Raw genomic sequence first — 19,881 nt, 5'->3', positions numbered from 1 at the left:
CTTCTCTCCCTGGAGGAGGCTGCCAGGTTTGCAGATCAATGAACTGCCCAGATGGAGATGAGACCGTAAGAGTCACAGCTGAAAGCCTCAGACGCTTAAGTGCCAGGTTTTGTACAGAACATCCCAATCCTTTTGGTTTCAAGTGCTCCGAAGGACTGAAGGACAGGCAGCGAGATGGTCTTAGCCTCTGGAAAACTGGCTGTAAAAGAAGCCACAATGTTCTGATTCACCCGAATGTCACGATTTTGCCCCGAGGGGATGTGTCTTGATTTGTGAAAAAACAAATAAACTTAACTCTATGAAATGTGTTTCTCGTAGGTCTACCTTCAGTGCAAGAAGAGAGCTGAACAGTGCCCGGCACACAGTGGGTGTTCAGTGTGTTTCTGTCATATTAACATTCATTTGCTGAAGAACAAAAGACTTACTAGGACAAGTATTTTTTATGGTCCAGATGGGATCTTACAGCACAGGGACGATTCTAGCCCGGAAGGTCCTCCCCTCCTCATTCCTGCCAACATAAAATGATCCAAGATGTTGGGATGGGAAGGGTGGGGGGCCTGGGACACTGGAAACCTGTGGAATCTGAGTGAGGGGTCGGGGTCCAGAGCTGGAAGGCCGTATGCATTCCGCCCCCACCAGGAGCTGCACATAAGCAGGAGGTGTTGGTTTGCTGGGACGGCCAGAACAAAAATACTACAGGCTTGGGCGCTGAAACAACGGAAATTCATCTTCTCACAGTCCTGGAGGCTGGAAGTCCAAGATCAAGGTGTCAGCAGGGCTGGTTTCTCCTGCAGCCCCTCTCCATGGCTTGCAGACGTCAGCCCTCTTGCTGCCCGTTCGTGCGCTCATCCCTCTGTGCACGGGCTCCCCAGTGTCTGCCTGTGTACCCTCATCTCTTCTTTTTGAAAGGACACCAGTCAGATGGGATTAGGGCCACCCTGACAGCCTCATTTTATTACTCTTCAGGGGCCCTGTATCTCCAAATGCAGTCACGTTCTGAGGGTACTGGGGGTCAGGGCTTCAATGTATGGATTTTGGGGGCACAATTCAGCTCATAACAGGGGCCAGGCCAGCACAGTGTGGGGATGAGGCCCTGAGACCCCGCAGACCACGCAGTTTCGATCCAAGACCCTGTGGGCACGGGAACACTGATGTCCAGATCCAGAGTAGGAGGAGGTGGCTGTGAAGACGGATTGGACACTTGGCTAAGTGTGTGCAGCTCAGTCTATTCAAATAAACTGTACAAACCAAATAAACTGAGGCCTGAATATAAAGGCTCAACAGATTAGGACAGACTCATAAACAAGTGTCACTCTCACCGTCATCATCACCAGCTGCGCTGATGTCCTCGCCACCAGAGCCCAGCAGGAGAGGGGATACTGCTCCAGGCTCCATGGGAGGAGGATGGATGCAGGGCCCTTGTGGAGTGGGGGGCAGGGGCGAGGGTCTGCACGGGCCTGCACGGGACCCAACAGCAGCCATGGGAACCTTCCCATCCTGGCTTGAAGGGCAGGTCGGGAGCCCAATCCCAAGCCAGAAGGGAAGGGAGCTTGAGCGGCCCAGTTACGGAAGTTGGCCACCCTGATGGAGAACAGAAGGGCCATCCCAGGAAGACTCCCTACTCCTCGAGTGCCTGGGCGATGCCGCTCTCATCCGGGCACCCAGCTCAGATGCCTCCTTCTGTGCGCTCGGCAGGGCCTCCAGCACCCACAGAGGCGTCCCCAGCGCCTTGCTCCCCACCGGCCTCCTCCGGCCTCTGCTTTCCACTGGAAGCCAACCCACCTCCCCCCGACACACACAGGCGGAAAAAGAGAAGCAGATGCCGCCCTGACTTCTGAGACTGTCTCGTGAAAAAGTGGGCGCTGCTGAAACTGAAGGGGTGTAACTCCTACAGGCTGGTTGGAGAGAGGGGTACGTATGCACACCCAGGCACCGCCTGGCAACCACCACTGGGAGTTGATATTTATGGTTTAGATAAAGCTTTCAATTGTCTAATTCTATTCTGGGACCGCTCTGGCAGAGGAGCTTATTAAAGAAGGCAGCCGGTCCATTCTCCAGAAGGCCAAGTGTCAGGGACAGACTGGAGAGTGAACAAATGAATGGCTATTTTCTGAGCATCTGTGCTTTTCCAAGAACTAGCCTGAGGACCAGACGCATTGGCTCAGTTCAGCAATGGGCAGTTTCTCTTGAATCAACCAGGTCCACCGGCCCTTACAAGGCTCCTGAATTCTCACAGACTAGTGAAATTTTTGGATAAACTGCCCCATCAAGGAAAATATATCTGAGGATTCAACCCCTATATGTGTGTCTATCCATAATTTATGTGCTAAGAGGCAGCTTGGCGAAGTGGTTCAGAGCACATGGTCTGGGACCAGCTCACTCATTTTGAAATCCTGGCTCTGGCCTCATGCAGTGTGTTGCCTCAATACTATGACTGTCTGCACCTCTGCTTACTCATCTGTAAAATGGGGACAGTGGATGGTAACTTTCCATCTTCCCAAATGTCAATAAGTAGCTCCAGCAAACCAACCATAGGTACAACTTATCTCTAGGTTGTTATTTTTCTTAAACAGCTGAAATTCTCTGGTAGATATTTACCCAGGTAGAAAATTCAGTTTGCAGGTCAAGGGTTCAAAACTATTTTTATAGGTAGCAAACTTATAGCATTTTTGGTAGTAGAAACCAAATCATGATGGAGACATTTAAAGATATCATCTTCAAAAGACTCTCCATAGCAGGAGTTTCTGTTGAAAAGCTGTTTCCAGCTCAGGGTTAAAATATCGCCTTAAGGACTTCCCTGGTGGCACAGTGGTTAAGAATCCAGCTGCCAATGCAGGGTACATGTGTTCGAGCCCTGGGCCGGGAAGATCCCACATGCCCCGGAGCAACAAAGTCTGTGCGCCACAACTACTGAGCCTGAACTCTAGAGCCCGTGAACCACAACTGCTGAGCCTGTGAGCCACAACTACTGAAGCCCGCTTGCAGCAACAAAGACCCAACACAGCCAAAAAAAAAAAAAAAAAAAGAACAAAATAAATTTTAAAAAATATTTAAAAAAATATCACCTTAAAGGACATGTTTTAATTATATTTGTTAATTTTTTTCAATACTTATGAAGTAGCATGCTGCTGACAGCCACTTAGAGTTGCAATAAGTCAGCAAATCTGGAACTGTGGCTTTCTGGGAAATAAAGGCATGTAACTCATCTTCAGAGGTCTTGTCTTTAAAAACAAACCAGACCAATAATATGCTGAAGCCTTAAAACTACGGCAGGCTCTGTAAGAAGAGGAGTGTGTGCAGGAACAGAGGCTGTGCTCATATGGCTGCAGAGTCTGCTCAGTGTTGGAGACTTGTGCCCTGGACAATCTCGAGAGAGAGGCACCTGCATGCACTGGATCCACTTTCTTAGATGCACACTGTCCTCTCTTTTCTCCACCTTGTTGTCCTCCCTTGAAGCTTTTAAAGAGCATCCTCGTTTCTCTGCAGCTGCCTCACATTCCATGGGACAGATGGGCCATGGTTCACACCCCCAGTCCCCTTCCCATGAGCATCTGGGTTGTTTCCAATCGTTTGGTATTACAAGTAACACTCCAAAGAATAGCCTTGTGAATTAATTTTCATATTTTTGCCCAATGTAACTTTTTTTTTCCAGGTTCATAATTTATTGTACAAATTGGGTATCACATGATGAGTTGACATTAGCTTCTTCAGGCATGGGAACTTAACAGATGAGGTACAGTTGAGAATCCGTTTATGTTGCTTTCACAGCTGGAGTTTTTTTAGACCTTAACTTAAAGTATAAAACTATCAAAGCAATACCTCCGTATGTGGCCAGTACACAATTCATTCTCCCTGTGAGAGTGTAAGAGTTGAAATATTTTTTGATACCAGTGACTTGGTACTGGGCATCAGTTTCTGGACCTGCCATGATTTCAACCTTCCAAAATGAACAGACCCCGCTGCAGGTGTCCTTCAACTGACCCCCCAATGTAACTTTTGTGTAAATTCCTAGGAGTGGCTTTCTGAGCCAAAGGATAAATGCATATGAATTTGCCCAGACATTTCTAAACTCCCCTCCATAGTCTCTGTAGGATGGGATAATATTTTAATAGAAATTTCTCTTGTCATACAAATGCCTTCATACAAGCTCTGTAAATTGCTCTTCCCCCTGCTTTAAAGAAATCTTGGCCAAAGCTGTATTTTTCTAATAGCTTTGTGGCAATAAATTTATTTTTAGGTATTATAAGTCCCGTCCCGTTTAATGTCGAAGCTTCTTTCTGGCATCCAATATGATGGGCCTGCCTGAGGCTCAGAGATACAGAAGGCAAGGGGAGGTGGGGTTGGATTTATTTCTATTTCCCCACCTTGATCACAATGATGCCCCAGATTTCTCCAGGACTGAAACAGGGGGAGTGGAAAGGTAAGGGGCAGGAACTTTGTTATCTGACTTCATGGCTGGTAGATTCTGGATGTGGCTGATGTCTACATGCAGGGGGCTCCTTAGAACCACTGTCTCCTCCTCCCCAGCCCCACCATGGATGGCTCCCACCTGCAGCTTCCTGCAGCGGGCAGAAACCACTGCTAGTCAGTTGGCCCTTACTATTCCCTCCTTAGTCTCTAGCACCTGACAGTCCAACCCAGAGGTCAGCCAACCTTTTCATATAAAGCCAGACAGTCAGGATCTTAGACGTTGGCAAATGGTGTCTGTCTCATGCACTCAACTCCGTCACTGTAGTATGAAAGCAGCCCCAGATGACATGTGAACACATCATAGGGCTGTGTTCCAATAAAACCTGATTAAGGAAACCAGCAGATGTGGCCCACAGGCTTTAGTTGGCTGATCTCTGGTCCACCCCATACAAACTCCCTCTGGTGGTCCTCTCTGGTGGGGTTCCTTCTGGGGTGACCAAAGCCTAGATTCCTGTGAGAGGGACACACCTTGATCACTGGAAATAAGCGCCTTGTCCATAACAGCAACAAAGACAATAGTGACAAGATTTTTAGACGTGTTCTTCTCTTCTTTGGAGAGTTCAAGGAGAGGAAAAGAAGAACAAATTGCCCTAAACTATTTTTTAATTATTATTAAGCTATTATTTCCCCCCAAAGATGTGATGATGCATCATTTGGAATAGTTTTGGCTGCAAGTAAACAGAAAACTATAGACTTAGAGTAGCCCAAACAAGTAGGGGTTTATTTCTCTCCATATCAAGAAGTCTCTTGAGAAAGTTGGTATTACATAAACATCTCAGGGAAAGTCAGTGTCAGATCTCTGCTGTTCCCCCTGACCTATTGTTCAAGGTCAGAAGTTGGTTGCCCTTGTGGAAGGCCTTGCATTTGCATCAAACACAGGAGGGAGGAGAAATTATAAGCCCAGCCACACCTGCCACCTTTATCAGGAAAACATACACTTTCCCTGAAATCCCTCAGGAGACCCCATTTAGATCCCATTGTCCACAGCTGTGTCCTTAGTCACAAAGGATGCTCCAGTGAACAGATTCAGGCTGGAGAGAAGAGACTGGGGAAAGTGTTTTAGTTTGATCACTCAACTGAAAATATCTGCCACAGGTCAGGTAACAGAATCATTACCATTGCCATGTTTCAAAAACTAGACATGGACACACATAATGAGAACATACTCCATACCTTGTGTACACACAGCCCTGAACTTCCAATCAGCCTTGTAATGTTTCTCTTTTAAATACAAAAAGACAGCCACAATCACCACTGTTTGAGAAAAGCCTCTAGGTGAGACACAGAGACCATGACAAACACCCTGAGGAAAGGAATTCAGAAGATAAGGCAGGAAGCTGAAAGAAAACTTCAAAAAAAATCATAATTTTCTCAGAGTAATAGAAGGTATGCAACTTTGAAACAAGAATAAGGCACAATCAAAAGAGAAACATTCAGAGAAGTGTTCTTGAAAATTAGAATTAAGATAGCAGAAATGAATATGGAAAGTAGAACCAAAAGACAAAGAGATGGGAAATAGGAGAGACCACATAGGATGGCCCCAGCATCTGGATAATAGGAGGTCCAAAGAAGAGAACAGTTACTAAAAAATTTCTCAGAACTGAATGTCTTGAAATTCTAGACTGAAAAGACTCACCAAGCATCCAGCATAAAAAAAAAAAGACATCATCATGAAGTTTCAGAATACCAGGTCTAATAATAACACATTTATAATATCTCATGTATAGTTCATATACAGTTCATAGACAAAAATCAGAAATCACAATGGCATTGGGCTTATCAACAGCATCAAGGCAGACGACAATGTAAAAATAGCTTCAAGACTGAGGGTACTCTACATAGAAAACCCTAAAGTCTCCACCAAAAAACTATTAGAACTAAGAAATGAATTCAGCAAAGTTGCAGTATACAAGATTAATATTCGGTTATCTGTTGCTCTTCTATATACTAATAATGAACTATCAGAAAGAGAAAGTTTTAAAATCACATCAAAAAGAAGAAAATACCTAGGAACAAACTTAACCTTACCTTTCAGACTTAATACTCTGAAAACTATAAATATTGATGAAGGAAACTAAAGACGATACTAAGAAATGTAAAGATATCTTGTGCTCTTGGAGTGGAAGAATTAATATTGTTAAAATGGCCATACTACCCAAAGCAATCTACAGGTTTAATGCAATCTCCATCAAAATACCCATGGCATTTTTCACAGAACTAGGACAAATAATCCTAAAATTCATATGGAACCAGAAAAGACCCTGAATTGCCAAAGCAATCCTGAGAAAGAAGAACAAAGCTGGAGGTATCACCCTCCCAGACTTCGGACTATACTACAAAGCTACAGGAATAAAAACAGCATGGTACTGACACAAAAACAGACACATAGATCAATGGAACAGAATAGAGAGCCAGAAATAAACCCACACACCTATGGTCAATTAATCTATAACAAAGGAGGCAAGAAAATACAATGGAGAAAAGACAGCCTCTTTAACAAGTGGTGTTGGGAAAACTGGACAGCTACATGTAAAACAATGAAATTAGAACATTTTCTCCTACCATATACAAAAATAAAGTCAAAATCGTTTAAAAACTTAAATGTAAGACCTAAAACCATAAAACTCCTAGAAGAGAACACAGGCAAAACACTCTTTGACATAAATCGTAGCAATATTTTTTGGCTCTGTTTCCTAAGGCAAAAAAGTAAACAAATGGGGCCTAATTAAACTTAAAAGCTTTTGCACAGCAAAGGAAACCACTGAGAAAATGAAAAGACAACCCTTGGAATAGGAGAAAATGTTTGCAAATGATATGACTGACAATGCATAATATCCAAAATATATAAAGACACAATATGAAAAAAAAACAACCCAATCAAAAAATTGGAAGAAGACTTGAATAGAAATTTTTCCATAGAAGTGATATAGATGGCCAATAGGCACATGAAAAGATGCTCAACATCACTAATCATCAGAGAAACACAAATCAAAACCACAGTGAGATATCAACTCATACCTGCTAGAATAGCCATTATCAAAAAGTCTATAAATAACAAACACTGGTGAGGATGAGGAGAAAAGGAAACCCTCCTACACTGTTGGTGGAAATGTAAACTGGTGAAGTCACTATGGAAAACAGTATGGAGGTTCCTCAGAAAACTAAAAATAGAATTGCCATATGATCCAGCCATTCCACTCCTGAGTATATAGCCAAAGAATAAGAAAACACATGCACCCCAATGTTCATAGCAGCCCTATTTACAATAGCCAAGATATGGAAGCAATCCAACTGTCCATCAATAGTAATGGATAAAGAAGATGTAGTAAGCCTATACACAGTTGGAGAGAGGAAAGGAGGAGGGGCAAGATTGGGCTAGGGGATTAAGAGATACAAACTACTATGGATAAAATAGATAAGTAACAGAATATATTGTACAGCACCGGGAATTATAGCCATTCTCTTGTAGTAACTTTTAACAGAGTGTAATCTATAAAAATACTGAATCACTATGCTGTACACCTGAAACTAATACAGTACTGTAAATCAACTATACTTCAATCATAAAGAAAAAAGTCTCTGAGAGATACATCAAGGTGCTGTCGGCCAGAGGAGCCGGGACTGCCCAGCTCCTGTGTCTCCACTCACTCTTGGGTGGGGATTGGAGGTGGTGTGGACTGAAGGACTGGCAGGAAACGGGAAGAGGGCACCAGTGACCACTGGCTGTGCTGACCCCCAGGATCCCCCCACAGAGCTCTGGTGAAGCTGGGCTGGGGCATGAGGCTCAGATTTGAGGTTCGGCAGGCCCCTGACTCCCCGGAAGCCTGAACACAAATACTGGGATTTCTCAGTTCTCCGGCCAGCCTCACGGTTCATAAACCCAGGACGACAAGGCGTGCGTTCGAAGACAGAGATGAGCAGGCTCCAGGTGAAGTCCCTGCTCAGACGTGGAGAGGAAGGTGAGGACTCCACCCCGACCACCAGCCCAGCCTGAACGGGCACTGCAGCATCTCCTATTTGGGTGAAGCAACCAAGGAGGTGGGGAAATGGAGGTCACCCACGTCCTACAGGGTAAATGAGCCAAAATGTACACACACTTACTGATCAAAGAACAACAAAAAATCTTTTATACCTTTTTGAAATTTGTGTACACTGAAGAATTGACGTTATGGAGACTCTAAGCAAACTATTAGGTAGTAAATTCTTACGCACACACGGGAGCTACACTTGGGTGAATGTGGTTATGGATTAGATGACACGTCAGTGTCCCTGGATCAGGAACTTGGCAGTTTTGTGACCTTTGGCTCTTCCACATCACAAGGCGCCAGCCACTCAAAAGGTTTTGAAAATCCTTACGTTCAGAGCATTCAATTTTCAAAGGAGGTTTTGTGGTTGTTTTTAACCTCAAATGAAATCTCTCTTTGCCCCCCAACCATTTTCTCCCATTGCTTACACATCACATCTTCCTTTTCCAGAAAGAAGTTCAAAGTACACGCAGCAATGAGAGGCTCGCTCCGGACTGACTCACAGAGGCTTTCGTGAGTTAGATTCTAGAACACTCCAGGAAGTTAGGATTTTAAAGCAGAGCTTTAAAACTCTGCTTTGTGACTCGTGGGCCAAAATGATGCTCTCAGATACATTCAGCAGTAGAGAGTAATCATTCTTTTATTCCTCAAATATTAGCCCAGCCTGGGCCAGCCACGGCTCCAGGCAGGAGGGATGCCGTGGCCACAGTACATTGTGCTGATGCCGATAATTCTGTGCCCCTGACCCTAAGGTCTCCTGGGACTCTGCCTGCCGGCTTCTCTTGCCAGCAGCTGCAGGACCACAAACCTGCCCCCGTTAGCCCTTACCCAGGACCAACCGGAGTGGATGATAAATGTCCAGCTCCTTTGCCCTTCAGCTGGGACGGCTGAGTCTAGGTGACGTTCCCTCTCAGAGATCCCAGGGGACTGAGCCCACTGCCCACGCCTGCAACCTTTTCCTCACCCACACTTCCCCTCCCTTCACTGCCCCATCCCCTTCCAAGTGAACCGTCCAACTCACATGCTCGTCTCAGTCTGTTTCTGGGGAAACCCAAACCAAGACACAAGTCTAAGTGGTCTCCTGCACCCCACCGCCCCTGGCACCCCGAGTTTAACTTTCCTTCCTTATTCGGAAACTCCCCCTGACAACCATACTTAACGCCCCTCCCCCAACTCCTCACACCCTGCACACACGTGACCTAGAAGCATGTAGCATAATGTTTTCATACTTTGAAAGGCCTTGGTTCTAATAAAATCAAACCTCAAAGCACAATTTTAAAGCAGATGAATACGGAACTGCTCCAAAAGCCGGGCATGTCAGAGCAGCTCCCGTGGCCCACTGTGCTGGTGCTGTATGCCCTCCTGGTATAGGCTTTGCCTGCCTGGCTTCATCCTGGAACATGGGTTCCCCTTTCTAAAGGGGCCTTTCCCCACGCCCATCGCCAGGCTGTACTGTCTCTCGGTACCCATCAAAAATTCTGTTTACTTGCTTTACAACCTGTCTTCCCGACAAGCACGCAGGTTCTAGAAAAGCAAGGGCCATCTTCGTCTAGTTGACTGTTGCATCCCTGGGCTTAGGATAGGGCCTGGCATACAGCAGGTGCTTAATAAATACACAGAATGAAGGAATAAAGCATGCTCATCCTTTGAGTCCAGTTCAAAATTCTTTCACCTCTTTAATGCCCAGTCACTCGAGTTAGAAGTGCTTTACTGCATCTGGCAAGAAAAACCACGGCATTGGAACAAGACAGGATTGAAAAGCTCCGGAGACCCACAGGTGTGGGCCTGCTGCCACCCCACTGGTGCCCACACAGATGCTTCTGACGGACAGCCTCCCTCCCTGCTCTGGGCAGGATTTCAGATCCCTGGTACTGCTGACATTTGGGAACAGGTAATCTTTTGTTGGGTGAGGGCCTCTGTCCTGTGCATTGTAGGATGTCAAGCAGCATCCCTGGCCTCCACCCACCAGATGCCAGTGGTACCACCCAAACTGTGACACCAAGAATGTCTCCAGAGAGAGCCCAATGCCCCCTGGAGGATACAATTTCCCTGGATCGGGAACCGCTGAGTTAGACTTACTTGCTACCCCTAGGATAAGAGGGTCTGTACCCACCCCCTCTTGAGAGGGATGAAAGCCCCGAACCCAACACTCACATTTCCTTTTTGCTTTAGTGAAAATGACCACTGTCCCGCTAAAGACAGGAGGGGGCAAAACAAATGTAACTGGAACCATCTGTAACAACTTCTAACTTGCACTCCATGACTGCCCTGCTGGTGGCACCCATCCACAAACAAATGGTTACGTGTCAGCAACAAGGTAACCACAGGATGGGGGCGGAAGCCCTGGAAACTCTGAGATCAGCGCAAACAGAACACGGGATGTCCGCTGAATCTAATCATTTAAAATACGGCTCTTGGGCCTCCCTGGTGGCGCAGTGGTTGAGAGTCCGCCTGCCGATGCAGGGGATACGGGTTCGTGCCCCGGTCTGGGAGGATCCCATATGCCGCGGAGCGGCTGGGCCCGTGAGCCATGGCTGCTGAGCCTGCGCATCCGGAGCCTGTGCTCCGCAACGGGAGAGGCCACAACAGTGAGAGGCCCGCATACCACAAAAAAAAAAAATAAATAAAATACGGCTCTTGTACGTGTATGTCTTTTAAACTTTCCTTTTCCAAGTAATTCATTTTCACTGATTTACAAACGACTGATCGGGACAGATTGGAAATTTAAAAAGGACACAGGGCTTCCCTGGTGGCGCAGTGGTTGGGAGTCCGCCTGCCGATGCAGGGAAACGGGTTCGTGCCCCAGTCCGGGAAGATCCCACATGCCGCGGAGCGGCTGGGCCCGTGAGCCATGGCCGCTGAGCCTGCGCGTCCGGAGCCTGTGCTCCGCAATGGGAGAGGCCACAGCAGTGAGAGGCCCGCGTACCACAAAGGGTAAAAAAAAAAAAAAAAAAAAAGGACACAGTCAGCACAGAGACTTTGAACAGCACGGCCCTAGAGCTCTTCCTCTGGAGAATGCGCACTCCACCTTTCCAACCTGCCAAGTGCAAGGAAGCTTCTGGAACCCAGTCTGCTACAGGTAGAGATTTCCTAAATGGGCAGAGTTAACACTTAATCAGATAACAGCCTTTAGGAAGATGAAAGAACCTACCGACTCCGTTCAGGAAACCACCCAGCAGAGGAGACTCAGCCCTCTTCGTGGCCTCCAAATAGCGTCCAAGGGATGGGGCCAGGCTTGCTGCTTAAGTGGCGGACGGAGTTGAGAAACGTGATAAAATGCAGATTCTCAGGCCCCGGTGCAGGCTCTCTCGCCCTGTCAGTCTGGCCTGGGTCTTGGGAATCTGTATTTGTAACCAGCCCTACAAGGTGTGCTTAGTCCTCCCTGCAGCCAGATGGTTTGCGGAGCAAGGACTCCAGTTCTGCCCTTGGAGCCAGCAGCATCCAGCCTCCCCCGGCTCCCCAGGGCCTGAACCAGATTCTACATCTTAATAGACCCCCGGGGGACGCACCTGCCTGCAGCTGCTGAAAATTAGGGCTATCTGAAAGCTCTCACCAACAAAATGGATTATAATCACTGAGTGTCAGAGCTTCTAGGAAGCATCTCAGGTTACCCAGTGAAATCCCCTGTTTACAGACGAGGAAACCGAGGCCCCGAAAGGCTGAAGAACTTGCTCGCCCACATCAATATCTGCCAAGCAGCCCATCTGGGATCAGCACCAGAAACGCCTAATTCCCAAAGGCTGTGACAAACCGCAGAACTGCCTGCTCCTTGGTGGCTTGTCTGATTGGGAAAAGCTAATGAATTTCCCCAGGAGGCAGCTGGATGTAGCGAAAAGGGCTCCGGATGCCCCTCCGGGGCTTGGAGTCCACACCCACCTTCACAAAGCAGCAGCTTCCCTTCTGGCGATGTATCCTGCCTTGAAAGGGGGTCAGACCTGATTATCCCGCCCTCCCTAGGCCACCTGGAAAACTTTTTGATTCCGTGGTTTCCACCCTTTTTCCCCACAGTGCCCCCTTCTGAGGGGGCTGCCTTGTGGGTGGTTCTCTTGGGTTTCTGGCAGGGGGTTTGCAGGGCAGACAAACTGAAGTCATTCTCAGCCCACTGCCAAGAAGTGCATTCATCCAGCACGGGGCTGGGGAGGGCTGGAGGTGCGCAGGGTCCTTAGGAGGGCCGGGTGGGTGTAAACCCTCCTCCCGTGTGTCCTCAGTCTAGTGTGAAATGGAGGGAGAGGTTTTCCACTGCCCTTTATGGCTCGCGGGCACGATGAAGCCGGCCCAGGGCATCACCCCTTTACACTGTAGACAGTCCTCTTCATCTTCCTAAAATGGCAGGGCTGAGACTGTGTGTTTCTAGGTGCTGGTATAGGATGCGCCGTAAAATAAAACTAGGAAACGTCCAACCTGAGACCTGTGCTGGGTAGCAAGCATTAACTCAGAAACAAACCTACGAGTTTTGTTTCCTTCCTGTGGTGATGTCGGCTCTCCAGGAGCCTCTTTACCTCTTTGAGAATTCCAAGAGCAAAAAAGCGACTTTTTGATTGAGTAGCGACGGGCAAAAAAATCAAATAGTCCATCTGGGCCAGGAGAGGATGAAGGAGAGCCACATGACAGCCAGTCCAACCAGGCATCGCACACACATTCTCCGCAGCCCGGGAAACTGGCCCAGAATATGGGACACACACCCTAACGCACACCGTGCCCCTCAGCATCCATGCACGAGGCACAGAGGCCGAGGTGGGCCGTCCACCTGCCTCACAGGTGGGTTCTGTTTTCCAGGTGGTATCCGTTGTCTCTTACGAACAATGAGGTCCACTGTCAACATTCAGCCTGGGCTGGGCAAGCAGAGCAGAGCGAGTGCAAGGAGGAACCTGTGACAGATGTCAGGGGAGCCAAGTGTAAGCCGAAGGCCCATTGTTAGTCCCAAAAGGAGGCTCTTAGGCTCCAGGGAGAAGTGCCTCGCGCAGCATCAGACGGGACCCAACGCCTACCCCTGCTGCCCTCTGCTTGGGGCTGCTGGGGCGAGAGTCCGCAGCCACCAACCCCCATCCTCAGCCCAGGTGGACCCTGAATCCAGGCTTGACCCGCTCCATTCAGTGTCTGGGATATAAAATAAATCCCAGGGCGTGCTGCCCCACACCCCGAGGAAGGGAAAATGTCGCCTCTGAATTCCTCTCCTCAGGCCTGACACAGCCCACCGTGGAGGAGAAATCCCTCTCGCAATGGCTCACCTCGACCTTTCCCTTTTGGTTTTAGTTACAACGGGGTCAGCAATCATTCTAGGAGGAAACAGGAAGCCCAGAGGAGGTCAAGCCACCTACCGACAACAAAGGAAGTCAGGCAGAAGTCAAGAAAATGCTGGAGATGCTTGAGGGGAAAAGGCGTGTATTTCATATCAAACAGATTCCACTGAAAAGGGGTGACAGATGCCTTACAAAGTCTCTAAAACATGAAACACAAGCTTTCAACATGAGTATCTGTGAGTCATAGGTATTTAAATACCAGTGATCTGAGCTTGTCTAAGTGGGCTTTTCCCAGGTTATGCAATAATTACAGCAATTCTAGAATTAATGCAACACGACAAAAGACATTTTAAAAATTTAAGTGATTACTCTCTAGTGAGGCAACTGATACCGAAATACAGAAAATAACCCAAACCCTCCCCTCCCCTCCCCCCCGCGGCCCTGTCCCCAGCACAATATCTTGTCACAGACTCTGTGTCGACACAACACCAAAACCACCATGTGCTGCTGCCTTTGATGAAAATTATACTTGAATTCCAAATTTAAATGATCGGCAATTAAAAGATGGGATAGAATGAAAGAAAAAAAATCCACAGAATGATAAACTTAGAATGAACTTGTTATGGGTTAACTGTGTCCCCCGAACCCCGCCAAAAAAAAAAGGGATGCTGAAGTCCTAAACCCCAGTTCCTGTCTTGATAGATGTATCAAGCCACGATGAGGTCAGAATGGATCGCGACGGGCCCTAATTGAAAGGCTGGTGTCCTCCTAAGAGGCGGCAAATTTGGACATAGAAACATGGGTTTGCGGGGAGAGTGTTACAGGAAGACAGAGGAAGAGATGGGAGGGATGCAGCTAAGAACCAGGGAACACCAAGGACGGCCTGCAGCCACGAGAAGCTGGAAGAAGCAGGAAGAATCCTCCCCGAGAGCCTTCAGAGGGAGAGCAGCCCCACAGACACCTTGACTTTGGACTCCCGGCCTCCAGAACTGTGAGAGAGTATGTTTCTATTGTTTTAAGTCACCTAGTTTGTGGTCATTTATTACAGCAGCTGCAGGAAAGTAAGAAGAACTTAAAAGATCTTCAACCAATGGGGAAAAGGAAGCATGGGGAGGTTGCCACCTGCCCATCGTCAAGTACGTAATGCCACTAGGATCTGGGACCCTGCAGTGGGTCCAGGAGGCTTCCCACTACCTCCAAGTCATTCACAGGTAAATCAAGATGGTTCTTTAAGGAAAAAAGGCACTGCGACTCAAATAGCAGCATGCAGAGCGGTGAAGTGCTTAGACTGTGGACTGGGGCAGACCTGATGGATAAGCCGGCTCAGGCACTCATCGGTGTGACTTGGGACAAAGGACTTGGCCTCTCTGAGCCTCAGTTTCCCCATCTGAAAACCAAGTCAAATAACCATACGTACTTCAGCATGTACATGCTGTTGTGAAGAGAAAATGAAGTGATCCAGGCAAAATGCTTAGCGTGGTGTCCAGAACCCGATAAGCCTGAAATCAAGGTTAGCTATTAATACACAGTTGTTAACGATTTCTCAGAGTCTGTCTCTCCAAGTTGTTTGGAGCGGATTCCTTGGCTTGGCCTTTCACAGTCTTCTATAATAAAGCCTATGATGTTGAATTATTGCTCCAAAGCTCAGGTAGGGCACCTTTCCCCCGCCGAAAGGAGCTACTGGGAACCGAGCTTTGACTTTCTGGCTCTTTCCATCCCAGTGATCCATTCTTTCTTCATTGTCCTTAGTCGTTTACCATCTCAATTTTTTCCATCAAATTTCTTCTTGCTGACCCTTTTTCAGCCTCCCCTGCAGTGAGCTTATTAATGTAATTTGAGGACACTGGGGGGCTCATTCTGAAGAAGACAAACTTTTAAATTGTATATGACAGATACCTATCTTCAATCCAAAATCTTCCAGATAACTGTGTACTAAGAAGCAAGTAAGCCCACGTGCCATGATTAAAATGTGAACCCCCCAAATAATTCGTTAGCTCTTTACATACATTCCAACGTTTAAATCCGAGATGCATTTTGCTGTCTGTTTTATCTCTATTAGTGGCGATGACAGAAAATCTTTCAACAGAAACCCCAAAAGACTTTTTGAAGCCATTACCAGGTACATAGCCTCGGACCTTCAGCTTCTTCAGTTGGATTTATTGTGTTAGCGTGGAAGTCTTTTTTTAAAAAAGATAATGGAAATGGCTGTAATTATAATCACTTTAGAACACCATTATTATTATTAAGAAGACCAAATTACATGGTTCAAGCAGCTGCTGGTTTTCCACTGTTAGAGAGAAGTCACATAATGGTGTCAGAGCCCCGGCACTCATCTCCATGCCAACGTGAGGCTGCTCACACACGGCCCTCGGGGCGCATGACTGTGATGTCTTGAAGGGTGTCAGGGAGAATGAGGGACCCCTGTTCTTGATGAAAGCATTCAGGGAATAAGCACATTTCCAACAGCTGCCTTTCCCATGGGAGAGCAGGGATGGTGGGGCTCTGGTTCCTGTTGAATCTTCCCACACGGTCTCTCCTATGCACACCTGGATCCAATTATTCATGACGCTGAGCCTTGAGCTTTGCCTGGAAGGATGGGGACTCGATGGCGGGAACGGCAGGGGCTGGGAGAGTCCAGTTTGTGTCACATGTTAAGTTCCTAATACCTTGGGGTGTACGGTTCAGAGATCTCTGGCTGAAAAGGGTGACAGGAGGCCAAAAACCAAAGAAAAGAAGTCAGAAGGGAGGAAGGGAAGGGACCAGGTATCTGCCAGGTCATTGAGAACTTGGGTTCTGGAGTCCAGCTGCCTGGGTTCAACTTCCGGTGCTTTCCTTTTTCCTTGTCCCGCTGCCCTGGGAAAGTCATTCAACCTCTCCAAGTTTCAGTTGTCCCATCCCCTGAATCAGGGTAAGAACTTGGAGCTGTTGTGAGGATTTCCTGCAATGGCACATGAGTCACACAGCACAGTGCTAGCCACAAGGGGCACCCTTCACACTAGCTATGACTATTATTTAATTTTCAAAAAATTCTTGATTATTTACTGCTTGAATGTACAATTCCATTTTTCTCTCCACCTAAGCAAGTTTTATTTTAGGCTTCAGAGAATCAACAGAGAACATATGCATGATTCTTGGCGATTAACAGAGCAGGAAAAAACTTCCTTCAAGTTCAGAAGTCACCCCATGGCTGACCCCTCTTGCCTGCTGCAAATACCTGGCTGGTGGTCGGAGATGTTTCAGGGGGAGGTAGGCAAGAAATGAATCCTGATGCACTCGTCATTAACACCTAAGAGTTTACAGGAGGCATTTGGAAAGCACACACAGGAATTCTGCTATAAAGCAGCTTATTACTAAAGCAGGCCAAGAAGGAGGCACAGAATATTTCACTTCCCGTCAAATGTAAAAATTAAATCTGGATTGTTAAAAACAGCCCTCCCTGGAAACATGCGAATGGGTCACTGAGAACTAACCTTGAATGAACTATTTCCTTGGCCAAGGTAAAGATATCAGCATAAGATGCTCAATACATTCTTGTTAATTCATTAAACTTCATTATTTTAGAGTAAAGGTCATTGGATTAATTAATAAAGACAAACTATTATCTAGAAAAGTTGTTTGTTTGGTTTTTTGCAAGCCCAACAGAAATATTTTCTCATTCTTCTAGATGCTTTTTTCCCTTCCCCTCCGCTCTGGAGGAAGACAGGCGTCAGGACCCAAACTGCCCAAATTTACTTTACTTTAGTTGAGAGAATTCCCTTCCACTCAAAACATCAAGGCACACATTTCCCAAGTGGTGAATGATTTAAGGCCTGTTCCAAAAGATTACCCTTAGGCCACAAAAAGAGGTTCATACTATCTCATGAAATCTTGGGAAAAAGTGAAATGTACCAGGTTCTCACCACCAGCGCGTGTTCTCACGTGGTGGCTTTTACCAGCTCCAACCTCTTGTCAAGTTAAGCTTCCTCAGCTGACTCTCTCCCCACCCCCCCGGCCCTCCCCCTGCTCTGCAGCCACCATCCACCCGAGGAGATGCCAAAGATAGTGCTTAGATGAAAGGCAACTAGAATCAAAGTTTTGAGCCGAAATACACTTTTGAAGGCTTTTCTTTTTTAAACTAATTAAACAAGTATAGAAGTTATTCAGCAGAGTTTCTTTTTTTAAAGAGATTAGCATGGCATGTCTTTCCTCTTAAGAAAGTCTTGAATAATTTAATTAGAATTACACCAAAGTCATGAGTATGTGCTATTTATGGGGGAATCATGGCTGAAGTAAAGCCCAAATGACAATGTTAAAAATAAAGTATCGTCAGACACCGTATTCAATGGATAAGAAAAACTTGACTTCAACTCACAGATTAGGTAATTTGGAAGGAAGGAGGAGGGGCCCAAACCAACTCCTGGGATTTTGTTTTTCTTAAGACGACCGGGCCTGGGCACATTTGTTTCTTGCTACAAAAAGTGCTAATAATTGAAAATGAGGATAAGATCGCTGTTTGATTTTATTTCTATTTTGTCACTGGGAGACCTCTTGGTCCCCGGAAGCCTGGCTCAGCGCGTTTTTTTTTTTTTTTTCCCGGTCCCTTTACTGCATTTAACACGTTCCCCACACGTGTGTAGACTCTTTGACCGGCGCAGAGGGGCTGACCAGCCAACCCCGAGAGAGGAAAGCGGAGCGGGGGAAACGCTGCTCCCTCCGCGGGCAGCCAGAGAGCGAGCCTCCTTGGACAGGGTTGCTTTGAGCTGAGATAAAGCAAGAATCCCTTTGAAAGGGTACTGCGCCTTTGGAGGCCGTCCACGAGCCTCCTTAGCGATGAGACAGCGCGGGGGTAGCGGGCGGGAATATTAACGCTAAGTGATTCCCCCGGTAACAGCAGCATCGCTCCCTGGGTCCACCGCAAGGTCTCCTCGCTGAAAAGACGTGTCGCTCGCCAGAAGGCAATCCCATTAGAGGCAAGTTACAGGTCTCCCGCCTCGCAGCCACACGGAGAGGGAGAGCTTAACAAGTTCTGAAGCGCTTGCACACACCCCCGGCTGCGCCCGGGGCAGGACTGCCACCGCTCCGCGTCCCGAGTGCGCGCGCCCCGGCTCCCGGCCCAGAGCCCGTCTGCGTCCCCAAGATCTGCTCTCCGGGGACACCTGCTGTTTTGGGGGCGACGCTAAGCTGAGTGGAGGCACAGCCGGGCGCCCCCAAGAGCCCCCGGCTGCAGGGCGCCCGGTCCGAGCGGGTTGGCGAGCGCGTACCGACCTACCTTCTGCGGGGGCGTCCCGATCAGCATCTCCAGGTAGTAGCCACGGCCAGAGTCTCCTTGCAGGTTATCCACCATGGCCAAGAAGTTGGCTGCACCCCCGGCGGGCTCCAGGGCGAGCGCCAGGCCGTCCGCGCGGGGCTCGGCGGGGGGTCCGGGCCCAGGGGTGGGCGCCGCCCCGCGGCTGCTGGCCGATGCCACCCGGAGAGGCAGCGTGAAGGGCGCGGGGGCCGGCGCCGGGGCCGCGCGCAGCAGCCACTGGGCCAGCAGCGGCAGCAGCAGCGCCCGGGCCAGCGCGCCCATGCCCGCGGCGGGGCTCGGGGGGCGCGCCTGGCCGGGCCCGTCCCGTCCGGCGACAGCGGCTCAGCGACTCTGCGGCGCGCTGGGCTGCGGGGCAGGGCTGGGCGCGCGGCGGGGCCGGCGGCGGCGGCGGACGGGAGGAGGACCGGGGAGGAGGCGCCCGAGCCGCTCCAGCCCGCGCCAAGTTAAGCAAGTTGGTCGCCGCTGCCCCCTCTGGCGGGCAGCGGCTGCCCCGCAAGGGCCGGGCCCCTCCCCCCTCCCCGGCCAAGGTCAAAGCGAGGCGCGGGGTCCGCCCGGGTCCACTCAGGCCTGCCCGGTCCACGCTCGCTCGTCTCGGGCCGCGCCTCTTCTCCGGGAAACTCGAGTCCCCAGTTTCCTCGGAACGCGCCCCGGCTGCCACGGCCAACGGATGTGACGAGACTCATCGGATACCAGGGGGGAAAGTTTCGGGAACCCTTAAAGGGGCAGCGAGGGCCTGAACCGGCTCCCTGGCCGCGCGCGCCCGGCTGCCCCGCCGGTGCTCCCTGGCCCCCTAGTGGCGGGGACTTCCAGGGGTGACGTGGGGGTCAGAGGGAAGCGTAGGGAAACGCAGAAAAGCCGC

At 48.6% G+C, this 19,881-nt stretch overlaps 2 protein-coding genes across 4 annotated transcripts in view; both read right to left on the bottom strand.

Annotated features, from left to right (window-relative positions):
• BACE2 (beta-secretase 2) overlaps positions 1-19,283 on the bottom strand; it is a gene marked incomplete at its 5' end in the record, with an annotated part of 92,296 nt that extends 73,013 nt beyond the window's left edge. For all 3 annotated transcript variants that reach the window (XM_079704626.1, XM_079704627.1, XM_079704628.1), the window contains one exon: positions 18,984-19,283. In XM_079704626.1, the coding sequence (XP_079560752.1) occupies positions 18,984-19,283 (300 nt within the window). The remainder of the gene's footprint in view (positions 1-18,983) is intronic.
• LOC307053286 (ATP synthase membrane subunit K, mitochondrial-like) lies at positions 3,665-3,928 on the bottom strand (the record flags this gene model as incomplete). The annotated part of the gene is made up of 1 exon (XM_079704655.1): positions 3,665-3,928. One exon carries the CDS (start codon positions 3,926-3,928, stop codon positions 3,752-3,754), a length of 177 nt encoding a protein of 58 aa, XP_079560781.1. The 3' UTR covers positions 3,665-3,751.
• Positions 19,284-19,881: the final 598 nt, after the last annotated feature.

This window comes from Hyperoodon ampullatus (assembly GCF_949752795.1).
Source record: "Hyperoodon ampullatus genome assembly, chromosome: 5".
Taxonomy (NCBI): Eukaryota; Metazoa; Chordata; class Mammalia; order Artiodactyla; family Ziphiidae; genus Hyperoodon; species Hyperoodon ampullatus.
The sequence above is the reverse complement of the archived record's forward strand: the minus strand, read 5'-3'. Positions and strand labels throughout refer to the sequence as shown.